Raw genomic sequence first — 14758 nt, 5'->3', positions numbered from 1 at the left:
GTTGTAAGAAGTAAAAGCAAAACTAACCAAAGATACTGAAAAGCAATAGAGGTTTTTAGTTTCCAATAGCAGTTACCAGTTAAGATGGAGACTGGTACGTGTATGTTGACTTTTATGGCAGTTGTACATGCGTGCATGAGGGAAATGCGTGTTTTGAAACCTTGAACGGAGCAGTTGCGCGTTTGATCCCTGTGTGCGTTTTCAGAACTCCGCTGAAGGCTTTTTGAAGAAAAGTGAAGCACCATGCCAGACTAAGTTTGTTCGGTTTGTTATGAAAATGTTTTGAAACTAGTTGCTCTGTCATTCTGCATTGCTTGTAACCCTAAAAATAATTGCCTGGCTTTACTGGAAGCAGAACAGTCTGACAGCCCAACTTGCGCTGCTATAGTTAAAATCCGTCAATGTTTCCATTACAAACTTGGAGGGAGGGTTTAATCTTTTTCCCATTTGAAATCATGCCTGGAAGAAATTCTAGATCAGCACTTCAACTCCAAGTATAAATCTTCTGGAAGACATTTGATGTTTCTGAAAATCTTTGTTTAAAAACAAACAAAAAACGCTCCAACCTTATGGCAATGAAATATTGATATTCAGCTTGAAATGTTAAATGATCAGGAATATATTTCATTCTTTTTGGAAATTTTCAGTTCAATTAAATTGGGCAAGACCAATGTTTCTACATACCAATGCTGATTTTATAGCGAGTGTTGCAGTCTGCTGTTTCAGGCTATTATTGCCGCGTAATAAACTTTGCAATAGGCCGAATTGGAAGATTTCAAAACCTTCCTAGGGAAACACAAAAAAGAAACATATAATTATCATGAAGTATCTGATAAAATACAAAGGCATGTCTTATTCTCCCACTCACAATTTCATTCCAATTTCCCGAGGTTATCTCCAAAATAGTTTCACTTTTCTTGTGTATTAAGGCTGTAGTTTCATGGGTGCTTTAAACCGAGGTAAACCATAATCCCCTCCTCTCTGCCTACACGCTCCTGTTCCCTGCCTTGTGACAGCCAAAGCTTTTGCGTAGCACAAACCCACATGTGGTGAACCAGATCAGGGAAGATAATTTTTTTGGTTCGGGCTGTGGCTACGCAACTATTTGTTGTCCAAAGAAGAGGGTGGCACCGGGGCGGGAACGAGTGAGTCTACACTGACATCTCACTTTATATTCCACTGTATTTTTTTTTTTTTTTCCCCCTACTGTGGCTTTCCTCTGCAGTTCACAGGGCGGCTCTTCGCTATGAGCTTCTCGAGCTTTTTGCAGAAAGGGGCCTGCATGTGGCCAATTCTTTTTGTCAGTGAAAACCTTGTAGTCACAAGACTTTTACTGGCAACTTTAGTTCTCTAGTACATTTGTTAAAGTATTCCTCTCTTACAACATCACAGACCTATTCATAATGTACAGTGTCCTGCCATATGCTGCTGTTAATACAAACGATTCAGACTGCTCTACTGCACATTTTCTCTAGGACGTTTTACGTTCCGTTGGGGCCTGATTTCAAGAGCAATAGGATTAGGTACCTTGAGGACTAGGTAGAAGTGCTCATCTCCTTATGAAACTTGGCTTTTTTGCCATTATGCAGAATCTTTTCCTTGACTCTTGAAATAATCCACGAATACTGAGATCAGTGGTAGTATGAAAGTTCTGCCAAGGCACACAATTAATTTAAAGTCTGGTCCTTAAGCTGTCTTTGCTCTCTCTGTGTCTTTAAAAAAAAAACCCAATAGCAGGATTTTGTGAAGTACTAAAAGCCAGAAGAGATACAAAAGAGTCTTCTAATTATTTTGATATTTCTGGATAGATTAAGGAAGTAGGATAGTCTTCATGTCTGCCACAATAACTCATTTATGATGTGAAATAGTCATAGTGATGTAAACTTAGCGTATACCTGCTGGAACCTAGAGGAACAATATCTCTTATTTCATTTTCACATCAGATGCTACAATGAAGAGGGATAAAATCCTATGAGTAATATTTAGCAGGGGTTATATATACTTTGAGCCTGTGTCATGCATTGCGCGTGCTTCGGATGGTGGTTGGGTATATTGGAATGTGCCCGTGAATCCTGTCCCAAATGTGGTGTGAAAGCAGGTGTATTTAAAATACATGAGTAATTAAGTACAGATTCAACACAGTGCTCCAAATGGTTAAACAGGCTACTGTAGACTGATCTAATGTGCGTGCTGTGATTGCTGTCTATAGTTTCCTCTAACGTGCTTTTTCCTTTGCAGCAGTCCATTGTACCAGCCCACCCAATGGCTCCTCCTAGTCCCAGCACCACCAGCAGTAATAACAACAGTAGTAGCAGCAGCAACTCAGGATGGGATCAATTAAGTAAAACAAACCTTTACATCAGAGCACTGCCTCCGAACACCACTGATCAGGACCTGGTAAAATTATGCCAACCGTGAGTACTGTGCTTAAATATAAATCATAATGTCATACCGTAAAAGCTTACAGTAGGTGTACAGAATGAGTGTTTGGATTGTGAGGGAAGAAAAACAGATTCATAAATAAAAACCCTCGTGCTGCAGTACGATGGCAAGTTTCAACTTCCCTGGCAATCAGAAGGAGGAAATGTGCTTGGCACTTTGGAGAGGCAAAGAAAGTTGAAATGCAGTGGTGAACAGAAGCAATTCATTGCTTTAATAAAAACCATGGTCACCCATACTGCTGCCTGATGCTGTTGAAATCACAGATAAATGCCAATTAACGCCTGAATGTGAAACTTGCTGTTAAGAACCTGCAACAGTGGGTCTTCTCTGTTCACTAGTAAGATAGTCTGTTGATATAAACTCTTCAAGTAATTTTCTTCATCACTGTAAATTACATTGTGCATTTGAATGCTTATCCTAGTTTCAGGCTAATTTATGTTGGCTGTACATTACTGCACAATTATATTTATGATTAGAAATAGTCGATCTGTGTAAGAATCCTCTCTAGTGGCTGGAGTTCTGGGTATGCCTGGCTTAGCAGAAGGTTTTCAGGCAATGTTGTTAATGTGAGATTTCTTTTGCTTGTGTGAGTTTTTGGTTTTGTTTTTTAATTTTTACAGCACCACATGCCTTTTAGTTACTTTCAAATGTGGGTCAGATGTCAAGAGACTGTGCAATTGTGTCATTTATACACTGCTTTTAAAATCACCTTTCGTAAATGTTTGACTGAATTTTAAAAATTCCTTTTTTCTTCCAAAATTCATAGTGCCCTTTCTGGATTATTTTGAAATCAAAAGTACCTAGCTAAATTTTTAATACTACCTGAATCTCAAATGAATGGAGAATCATTAAGATTTGTATATAACACTACTCTCTGATATTCTTAAAGTAATTTTATGTTCAATTTAGCAGATAAGTAACTAGGAGTACACAAAATACATGCCCAAGATCACAACACAACAAAATGGCTAGGAAAACCTGTAAGTCTCGGATCCCAGCTTATATGAGGCGTCTTTGTTTTTGAATATTGCAAAAAATCTAGTACCTAATTTGTAGAGTAGAATTTTTATTTTGCTTCTTTTTTAACCAAAACATGGATTTTCAGGATAGTAGTCACATATCAGTCATCTTAGTATTATAATAAAAATAACTTACTCTCAGGTCTTTAAAGAAAACTTTTTTCCATTTGGTCATTTTTCCAACAGCAAATGAAATCCATGTGTTTTACAGAAAAGAGAAGATATTATCAATCTGTGAAAAGATTCATTGATAAATTAAACATTTTTACAGCTTCCCATGCAACAGTGACCTCTTGTCAATTGAATTTTAGTTGCAAATGCGTGGCTTGCAGAAGTGGTTTTTGCCTTCCCATTTTTGTCTTTTGAACTGATGAAGAAATCTTGGCCTGCACACTCATGTTACGTCAGGACAGAGTTGTGAGGTTGTTTTGCATTGGAGCCACCCAGTAACTACTATTTGTGCAGTGGTTACTATAGCTCCTTAATCTCTTTCTGAAGACGTTTTGGTTTGCGCAGTCTTAGATGTCATTGATGCATGAACATCTTAGAAAAAATATCTTTTCCTCTTGGAAAGTCGAAGATTCCGATTTTGCTGTTGCTTCTGCCTTTTAATATATAATTGTAGTTGGAACAGCATGAATTTTGCAAATAAAGAAAAGGCAAGAACTGCAGCCATGAAGTTATTAAATCAGTTCTGACGTGAATTTGCAGACTTGGAAGGCCATGGCATTTCTTCCTGTGAGATATTTCTCTCCGAAATGTCTTACTTAAGAGGAAAGGAGGCCCTGTCTCAAAATTCTCCATTTCTGCTGAGGAACCAAGTGAGACGTCCAGAAATTTTAGGCTTGGAACATCTTTCAAAAATCTGGGTAATCTATTAAGAGCCTTAGGCTTCTCTGCCAGCATCGCCCCTTAGCAACTAATGTGATGCTGCAGTGAGGTAGAAATGACGACACTCTCTCCTTGTTCACAGAAGCTCAGTAATCCACTTTTATAGACTATGGAAAGTGTCATATGCAAAATGTTTCTTCCTACAGATCTGCCTAAACTTCTAGGACATAGAGGGCAGGATATTCTTGAAAGCTTACCTGCTATGTTCATTGTTTAAGCTGAAACAATACAAAATAAATGGAGAATAAAATCTTGGACACATAGAAGTCAATGAAGAAATTGCTGTTTACTCCAGATCTCTGAAGTATTTTCATTAGCTCTTTCCAAATGTCTATGATTTTACTTGGAAGCTTTACAGTAATTTTAGCTCCTTTTCCCCATGTAGAGTGGATCTTTCTGTCCTAAGAGTGTGTCCACTGGAGTCCTTGATGCTAAGGATGGATAGAAAGCCTGCTCTGCATGTTGCAGAAATGGTCTTGCTAGATGGCAATAAGCAGTTTTCAGTGGATGTACAGAAAAAGGGTTTTGTTTTATATATTTTGTCTGTTGTTAGACAAGACAGAAAAACACCTGTGCATTGAGGAAATAATGGTTGAAAAACGTCATTGTCACTACAAATGCCAGAAACATCCCATCTGCACAGATTTTCCCTTTGATCGTCATGGACTGTACTGAAGAGTTATTTTCAGTGATGGTTATTGTAGAGAAATATTGCTTTCAATATAATCCTTCAGAATACAAGGTAGAAGAATCTCCAGAGTTCTTGTGTGTGTGTGTCTGGTTATACAGTGACTTTTATTTACTTTAGTCAATATGTTTGCTTTAGTTCTTGCTCACAACAGCTAGTGGTGCTAATTTTGGCCATGTTTTTATTTTGATTAATTATTTTTGGTGAATCACTGGAGAAGCCTCTTATCAAATCATAGAAGCGTCGGGCTTGCTTTCCTGTTGTAGCACAGCTGTGTGGTATTTACGAACACAGTTAGCAAATGTTCACCGGTTTTGTGGAAAAGTACTTTCCTGGCAAGAGTGCAATTTGCCAATATATGTCTCTACAAATCTGCTCTTCACCTTCATCTGCTTGGTTCTTTCTAGTGCTCTATTAGGTGAAGCTTTCTGCTCTTTTCCAAGATGAAAAGAGCATATTACAATTTTGTTGTGGAGGCTTACCTGGCAGTACAGCTATTTTGAGACAGTATTACTGGCTTTTGTGTGGGAAATGAAGCTGCCACGCTTCTGAATAGTTCATTCAAACTCGAGCCTGCTACTCCAGTTCTGCATTGGGAAAACAAATTTCTTCATATCAGTTGTGCCAGAGGCAGAACTGTGGGGAAGAATAAGGTAGGTATTATGTTTATTGCAAGGATGTCATAACAGCCAACCCAGAACCAGTCCCGAGTGTCGAGGGGACACCACGTGAGTCAGTGCTGGCCATAAGAGCTTTGCATCAGGTATGTAAGGGTAGGTAATGGCCCACAGATGCTATCTTTTACGTGGGAGGCTAGACAGGACAAATCACCTAAATAGAAGGACAAAAGCAGAGGAAAAGAAAAATTAGAGTAAGGAGCCGGTGAGCATTGTCTGGGGAAGCCGCCGGACCACAGCTCTGTCTGCGAGACTCAGACCGATTCCTGCAGCCGTCCTCTCTGCCTGACTCAGCTCTGCAGTTTCTTTTCCCAAACCATGTAGGGCCATTACATGAGCTCTGCTGTACTGAGCAAACCCTGGCTTTGCAGGGTTGCTGGAGTGGTGCTTGCCTCAGCCGTGCCTAATTGTACTCCCTTCCCTGAGAGTGGCTATCAATACTTGCTTGATGTGCCTCCTTCGGCTGTTGTGTTGGGTTTTTGCTTATGAATACATTATTTAGGCTTTAATTGTACTTTTTTATTCAGTGACTGTTAGACAGTCACTTCTTGCAGCTTATTTAATATCTGGATCTGAAGATGCAAGATAAAATCAATTCCAGTTATTCACTGAAATTGTTGAGACTGCTTATGTGATTAGGGACTTAGGCGACTGTGTCTTAGGAGATTCAGCGAGGAGTTTGTAACTTGCTTTGACACGTTCTCTAGGTGCTTTCCAGACTTTCACTAAGCGCTGTGCTTCACTGGGGATGACCTTTATGCCCAAGCCACATGGTTCCAAAGCCCTGTGCTTTCCACTGTCTCGCTTATGATTTACTTACTAGCCTGCAGCATGGCATCTGTGTAATGCAGAATTTCTTCAGAGACCTCCTTTTGTGCCGTTCCATCATTAAATGAGGATGATGCAGCAAGACCCTTCAGCCTCCCGACAATCCCCAGTCCCAGGGTGAGATTTCAAGCTTTGAGGCTTAACCTGGGTCTCCCCCATTCAGTTCAGCATAAATCATCACACCAGCCCACCCTTTGGTGTGCTCCCTTCCAGGCTGTCGCTTGTATTGAGCTGTTTGTGGTCTGTGTGTTGTTTTTTTTTTTTCTAAAATATGGTTTTGGTCTGGACAGTTTCACTTAAGGCTCCCCCCTTAACTTATTGCTGTAAGGTTGCAATGCAGGTTTTTAATGGGATTACAATTAGGAAAGCAGATGGTTTAAGGTAACAAAGTTAGTGATATAATTACCCCAACAGACCATTGTTGTGCACCAGCATAGTCAGAACACACAACCAGAACCTTGTAGCGGCTGCCTTTGCTTATGTGTGCTGGGAAGCTGCGTTTCTTCTTGAGACAGTATTTTAAAGGTTCCTTCCTGAATATTCAGCATCATGAACACAAGCATAGCTAAAGCTAATGTCAGGCTAACGGTGGTTTTAAAACATTTGAGCTGGGCGTGCTCTACAGCTTTGTTTCCACAACATGGGAACTCTCCTTAGTTGCATGCTCTTAAAGTTTCCCTGTTTTGGGGCAAGAGCACCTAAAAGTTGTTTCAGTTCCCTACTCTTAATAAAACACACATTTTTGTTAAGTCATGTGACATCCACCAGCATATTAATGTTTCCGTGTTCTTTGCTTGCTGTGTAATTGTGACATCTCCCCATGCTGCCATTTCCCATCTCCTTCAAATCCATTCAGGACTGAGAAGTGGCAAACCAGAGCTCAAACATTTACTGTAGCAGGGAACTGTCGTCACTGCGGTCAGTTAAGAGCAAGACATCTGCTAATTGTACTCAGCATAGCTCATTAGAAAAAGGACATGGCTGGACTGAAGAAAATAGTCCGGTTGTCTTTTGAGTTTACCTCTTTTGGCAGAATGGTCTGGGCAAGTGACTGCTGCTCAGTTCAGTCTAAGGAATTGTCCGTAGCATGTGAATTCAACCCCTTTAGACAGCTGATGCGGGTCAGGGAAAGCGGAATGGAAAACTTCTCCAACTTTTTTTTGAAGTATTTTCTCTTCATTCCTTTCTCCCTTATTCTCCATTTTTCTTTCATGGCTTGTCAGCTGCAGTGAAATATTGCATTCATAATTATGTGGAATATGATTTCGTGTCATATAATTAAGTGTGATGCATCAGTGTCTCTGAAACTGTTCCCTTTGAGATCAGTATTAATACTGCTTATACTGGAGCAGGAGTGCATCTATTGTTCTTACTTTTTTTAAGGTGGAAAGAAGTCCTCTACAAATTAGTTCTTTTAGACGCTTATGTGTGCATTTTTTTAAATAGTATTATTGTGTACATCTCTGAATAAATAACACCAGGTTTACAGCATGTCGTTTGGTTGCAGGAGGAGGTAGATACTTTAGCAACTGAGCAGTATGTGATTTGTACTGTTTAGCTTAATGCTGAATGGTACCAGCATCATCTTTTCCTTGTTCCTTCTTCAAGGACTGTGGCGTGGTTTGGATTTTGTGTAATCTGGAGTAGAATTCCCTTAACTGGACACTTTAATCCGGTTTTGCGCTTCAGAGCAAACATAACACCAAGAATGGTGAAGGTATGTTCTCTAGATGTAAAAACTGATTGTGCCAGCGCTGTGTTGCCTGTGCAGGCACACGTTGGTGTGAAACACAGTGCAAGTGCAGCACAGAAACACTCGCAGTAACCTCAGGACTGGGATTTAGATAATCTCACTTGTGTTCTGCCCAGCCGATGCACCCAGTTTCTCAGCTAGGCAGACTGCCAGAGGAGGACTTGCATGCCAGTATGGTATGTAAACCAGCTCTGCTAGCTTCTGTGCTGCTGCAATATGCTGGGTAGGTACAGATGTCTTAGCTGAGTACTGCGTCCAGCTCTGGGGCCCCCAACATAAGAAGGACATGGACCTGTTGGAGTGGGTCCAGAGGAGGTCCACGGAGATGATGAGAGGGCTGGAGCACCTCGCCTGTGAGGACAGGCTGAGAGGGTTGGGATTGTTCAGCCTGGAGAAGAGAAGGCTCCAGGGAGACCTTATAGCCCCTTCCAGTACCTAAAGGGGGCCTACAGGAAAGCTGGGGAGGGACTCTATGAGGGAGTGTAGTGATAGGATGAGGGGTACCAGTTTTAACCTGAAAGAGGGGAGATTTAGATGAGATATTAGGAAGAAATTCTTTACTGTGAGGGTGGTGAGGCACCGGAAGAGGTTGCCCAGAGAAGTTGTGGCTGCCCCGTCCCTGGAAGTGTTCGAGGCCAGGCTGGATGGGGCTTTGAGCAGCCTGGTCTAGTGGGAGGTGTCCCTGTGGGCGGGGGGGAGACAACAGGGGGGTTGGAAGTAGATGATCTTTAAGGGCCCTTCCAACCTGAACCCTTCTATGGTTCTATGATGATCTTTTAAGAGGTTGCTATCAAAAGCAAGTATCCCGTTTCTACAGCTGAGAAGACATAGTATTCAGTCTCTTATATGTCCCTTTTGCCAGATGCACTGGAGAGATGTAGGCCTGACATGAGGACTGAAATGCTCCTTTTTGTTCAGGCCCGGCTTCCGCAGTCAGTGGCGAGGCATTTGTGTGGTGTGCCGGGGGAATTGCGATTGGCCTGGATATGTGACATTTGGTTTAAATTGTCATTTCCTTTGTATTTTAGCAACTGCCTTCAGCAGTCATATTGTGAAGTGTCTAGCCTGGCATGACGTGAGGGAAGACTCTCTATCTTCCCTTCAATATTTGCACTTTAATTAGACAGAAATAAAATTCAGACAGCTTTATATTAATGATCAAATGAAATCCACGCTGAAATCCTCTCTGAGGAGTTCCAGGGTATTTTTTTTGTACCATAATGCCTTCTTGTAGAATGTCATTAGGGAGCTGTATGTATTTTTGGGGAAATAGTAATTGAGAAAAAAGTGAAAAAAGTTGTCTTTTACAGTCCTATCCTCTGGATGCAGACAGTCTCTTGAGATGCCTTGACTTTAAAACAAATATAGTTCTAATTTTCTCCTTCCATTTTGTGATTAAGCAAAGACTGAAGTTTTTTGAACTCAGTATTTCATTTAGCCTAACAGTAATCAGCCGTTCCCCACAGCACACCCTCTTAAAAAACAAGCAATTCGAATACAAACGCACCGAGGAGCTCAGTGTCTGCACTGCGGTCGCAGATGTGGGGACCCAGCGATTGCACAAGCTCGATCTCCCCCAGGAGACGAGAGTTTTTGTTGCAGTGTGGGGCCGGAGGAGAGGTGATCCCATGGAATTTCCTTTAGGAAGTGGGGGCGAGGGAGGAGAGGAGAGTGGAAGGAATGTTTCAGCTGCAGCTGCTAGTAAAAGAAGCACTAGGAAAACAGATTGGTAAAAGTTAACCGCCATCGAAGATCTCTCGTTGGAAAACGAAAAGCAGATTTCGTAATGTGGGGCCTGTAAAATCTGTGTGTTTGCAAGTCTGCAGGTATTTGTTGTAGGGGGATGGAACCCTTGTTCCCTATCCCCGAGCCATAGGAAAAAAATGTCCTGTGGCAGCTGGTGGAATGCCTTTGATCAGGGTCCCCTCCCGAGCTTCCCCATGGCAGGGGCCCGTCTCAGATGGGACGTGGTAGCACCGCAGTTATTCATCGAAATAACTGGTAATTCAAGAACATTTTGAAGGGGATTGGTTAATTTCGGTGAACTACTGAATATGTTAATGAGTACTAATCAGGCTCTATAGTGGGTTCCATGATGCAGATGCCAAAACCTGTCCCTTCTGTTAGAGACCACTGAGGCAGACTCCTCAGTCAGAAACCATTTCAGAATTGAATCAGCTTAGAGCCTAAGTTGATTTCTGCCCCAGCGTGCTTATTTTAAACTTGCCCTTTTTCTCAGGATACCATTCAGCATAGAAAGCAGGATCAGTATTTGCAAACAGATTCTTTTATCTAATGTCTAATATCTCATGTGGTTTCACGTAACTCATAGAAATCTCATGAAGTCTTGACTTTGTTTGCTAAAGGTTAGTTCTGCTTACCTCTGATTTCTGTAATGTTAACTCCTTGAAATGAAAAAATGAGCCGTCTGATGTTGACACATTATAAGACCAGTTATTTTTTTTGTAACCTTTCAGTTTTTTTTTTCCCCTCACATTGCAAAGCTGCATTTAGGGTTGAGAAAGTAACACTCCCATATCGTATGCAACCCAGAAAATAAATATCCATAGCAAATATAAATTCAGATCCTACTACCTCAAATGAAACTTGTAATTGAGAAAAAAAGGGAGAAAAATCAGTGCTTATTCTTCTCCACAACTTCTACCCTAAAATTCTACCTGTTTTTGACATTTAAAAAATGTGAGCTGCCTCAGTTCAGTTTGAGCAGTGCCTTACTGAAGACTCAGACCAGCCCTGTAGAAAATTAAATTTCTAAAGGGCTGCTGGGAGAAGAAATAACGTTTGATCATTTAAATACCTAATCTTTGCAGACAGATGTGCAGTACTTGGGGGAAAAAAAGTCAAAGTTTAATTTGAGTGTTGATAATATGATATGTGGACATAGAGCAAAAAACACCGATGAAGAACACAAAAAAAGAAGACATTGATTTGGGATCTGTTCTGACACTGTTACTAGTACAAATATTCCTCTTGAAATAGCCTGTGTGAGTTGAGTTAATCATTAAAAGAATCAGTTTTGGTGGAAGAAATGTGTTCTGAAATCTACTCCTGTCCTGCCTCTTCCATTTCAGTTTCTTCTGTTACTTGCTTTAATCTCTTTATTTTCCTGAAAGAGGAAAAAATTGTAATCTGTTCCTTTACTGCCACAAGAGAAATCCCCCAAGATAAACATTGTGTTTTATTTAACTAATTTTTTGAGTATTAAAAATGACATTTAATTAATTGATCATTTTGGTCCTTTTAATTGAAGTATATTATGCCAAAATGTTGTGGGTTGGTTTTTTTTTTTCCCTATTCTGTGCAGTTTTGTAGTTGTACATACTAGCTTTTTAAAGATAGAGTATGGATCAGAATTTTTGCCTAGAAGAACTTGGTTGACTTAATGCGTTACACATTATCAGTATTTCAAATCCTAGTGCTGCTTTTTGGCTTAGACATAGTCACTAAGTCACTTAGACAGCTTTCACAAGTCTGTCAAAATATCAGCAATTATTCTGGTGCATTAATAAGGAGTTTTTCTTTAATGTCTGAGTGAATGCAGTCGTGAAATAAGTGTTACGTTAATAGGAGATCTAAAAGCAGGAGGAAAAAAAGAAGCTTCATAACAGGGTAATACAAATACTGGAGGAATCTCAAATCTTTTATTTGCAAACCCTAAATGTCAGAAATAAAATGATCTAAACACTGGAAAAAGAGTCAAGATACTTTCTGGTTTCAAGAACTCTGCTGGTAGAGTAACTGAAGAGCTTTTGGAGCGTGGGGACCAGCAGAGTTTTACAGTTCCATACATAGTTTTATTTAGTATGTATGTAGAATCACCAAGGAACTGGTGTGTTAACAAAACCCTGGTGTAGAACAGAAATGCTTACCCATGCCCAAAGATGATGGCAAGGTTGACTCCTGCTTGTTTGCAGTGTGCTTGCAAAGGCCTGATCCCGGAAAGCCAGGAGCCTCTGCAGGAGCCCACAGCTCCTAGTGCCAGTGTGAGGGTTTAAAACCATTTAGCACTCCATGGCATGGACTTAGAATTTGTTTGATAGCGAAGGCTGAGCTTTTCAGCTACATAATTGCACAGTGCCAGATAAACTCCACGGTCTCTAGTTCTTTCTCTTGGTGTTGGTTGTTCTTTTTTTTTTTTTTTGTCTTTTTTCTTCTTTTCAACGTGTAGTGGTGCCTTACCCCAAGGCAGAAATCTCCCCCATGTTAAGTCTGAATGCCTTGGCTGCGTTCTGGAGAAACTGTTTGGCAGAGAGAAGAGAGACTTTTTCCCTTCAAAGCCTGAGGGTGTCAGCGTGGTGGGGCATCCAGCAGAGCTGATGTAGCAGTGTGCATTTCCTTCCACACATCACCGTTTGTAGTACTGTGATCTGAAAAGGAGTGTTTGTAAATCATCTGCTGCTCCTTTTTTTTTTTTTTTTTTTTTTTTTTTTCCCCTCCAGATATCCTGTATTCAACCCCCTGCATTTCCCACGCTTGAAGGTACTTGTTTTTATTGTGTGGCAGGCCGTGTCTTAACTTTATTGTTAAGGCTTTTTTATTTGTTGCCAAAAGTCAATTTGCTATATTTTGGAGATCTTCATTGCTGAGAGAGAACGTGTTGCTCAGTGTTCCTTTTTGTCAGTGGTAGCTTCCAGGGCTCCCGTGTTGCCGGACAGAGGTACAGTGCTAGGAGCGAAAGGCCATTAGCCAGGACTGCTGTTGAAAACCATCCATCATCATACCAAGGCCTCAGCATGAATGTACTCTTTACTATGTAAATTAGGATCAGTTCTTTTTGAACATCTTCCAAATATTCAGAGCTATGACATTATAAAAATATACAATAATGTGTCCCAGTCTTCCATTCTTCCCAAGTGAATTGCATGTTACTTTGTTCCATGAAAAATTCTGAAGTTTTTTCCACCCATTTTATTAATTGCTTATTCAGTTAAATATTTATTAATTCTCTTTGAAGTCTAGGACACTCACTTTGAATTACGCAGTTTCCCAGATGTCATTAAATATTTTGAAAAGAGGGGCACTCCCAGGAAGAGGGGACAGCCCTGACTGTCACTGGTCAACTGTTTCCCATCTAACACTTGAACTGAGATTGAGATGGGAGTCTAAGGAGCACAGGCCCACTGTTTTGGATAACTGGATTGGGTAGAATTGGTAAGGTGCAAAAAGTAGGTGTGTTTCAGTACGTCACAGAAAGGCCCAAGTTGTTGAAATGTTCTTGGGTAGATAGCCAGGATAAGAAAACGTTTTGAGTCTGATTCCTTTTTGAAGAACAGGAAAGACAATTTTTTTTCCTTTTAAGTTTCCATTTAACCAATAAATTGCACTTTTTGAAGAAATGACCTGAAGCAGACCCTGCGTTGGTCTAAATCAGTATGGGACATGGGACTTCTGCTTCATTTGTGGTGACTCGTTTGGTCTTTTCCATCAAAGATGTTGCCCTTTTAATTGTTACTTAAAATTCATTGATCAGGTGACACTGTCTATATTCTCAAGATAGAGCCCTCCACCTGAACTCACTTGGGTCTGCTCACTTAATCAGAGGAGACTGGGGGTTTGGGCTTCTCCATGCTTGTAGCTGAAAGGTGAACAGCAGCAAGACTTTACGTTCAAAGGTAGCTGGTTACTGACCAAGCATCCTAGTGATGTTTATATGGTGGATGTAGGTTTTGGGAACATTGTTAGTTTCTTTATCTCCTGGGATTAAAAAAATTAGATCATTTAATTAGAAACAGAACGGAATACATCTAAATATATAGCTGTAAAGCCAGATACTCAATTCTTTATAATTGGCTTGCCATGTACTTCACAATATACTAATAGAAACACTCGCAAAAAAGGGACCTACTGGTGTTTATATCATCACAACAAAAGTAGTTAAATTTTTGCCATGAAAAAGGGAAATTAGTTTTTGTTTCTCTGGATGAAAATTTAGAGGTTCCTGTGATAGAAGACATTTTAGTGCTGTTAGGGCATTTTAACTTTGCTCTTCTTTTCGTGGTAGTTAGTCTGCCTTTTTTTTTTTTCTTTCCTTAAGTGAAGGGGAGGGAAGGAAGCTTGAAGTGCAGAGGAAAGAGTAAATTTTTGTAATTTTATATTGTAGCCAGGAAGGAGTATTTCTGAGGACAATGTTTTCTTCTGCTCATTACTGTTCTTTCCAAACTTCTGCTTTGTTCAGTGGGACAGAATTTCCAGAAATTTTAATTGTTCCTCAGGGATTTAACTGGATTTGTATTTGGACCTCGGTTGCTGGTGTTCTGCCTTCTTCGGGATCTTATAGTTGTCTTCTGCTCATGCTTGTGCCAAAGATATTTGACAACTCTTGAGTTCAGCTTCTGCAGTGATGGAGGAAATGTGAGACTGTTTCTCTCAAGTTGCTTTTCTCTAGTGGTAGAAGTCAGCATTTGGCTGTGACAGTTCTTTATTTTTTTGGCAGGCAGTT

At 40.4% G+C, this 14758-nt stretch overlaps 1 protein-coding gene across 6 annotated transcripts in view; it reads left to right on the top strand.

Annotated features, from left to right (window-relative positions):
- Positions 1–14758, top strand: part of RBMS1 (RNA binding motif single stranded interacting protein 1) — a 149640-nt gene that overhangs the window by 78873 nt on the left and 56009 nt on the right. For 4 of the 6 annotated variants that reach the window (XM_054207720.1, XM_054207718.1, XM_054207721.1 and 1 more), the window contains exon 2: positions 2239–2414. In XM_054207720.1, the coding sequence (XP_054063695.1) occupies positions 2239–2414 (176 nt within the window). The remainder of the gene's footprint in view (positions 1–2238; positions 2415–14758) is intronic. The other 2 variants (XM_054207719.1, XM_054207722.1) reach the window with 1 other exon arrangement.

Source organism: Rissa tridactyla, chromosome 7 (genome assembly GCF_028500815.1).
Source record: "Rissa tridactyla isolate bRisTri1 chromosome 7, bRisTri1.patW.cur.20221130, whole genome shotgun sequence".
Taxonomy (NCBI): Eukaryota; Metazoa; Chordata; class Aves; order Charadriiformes; family Laridae; genus Rissa; species Rissa tridactyla.
The sequence above is the reverse complement of the archived record's forward strand: the minus strand, read 5'-3'. Positions and strand labels throughout refer to the sequence as shown.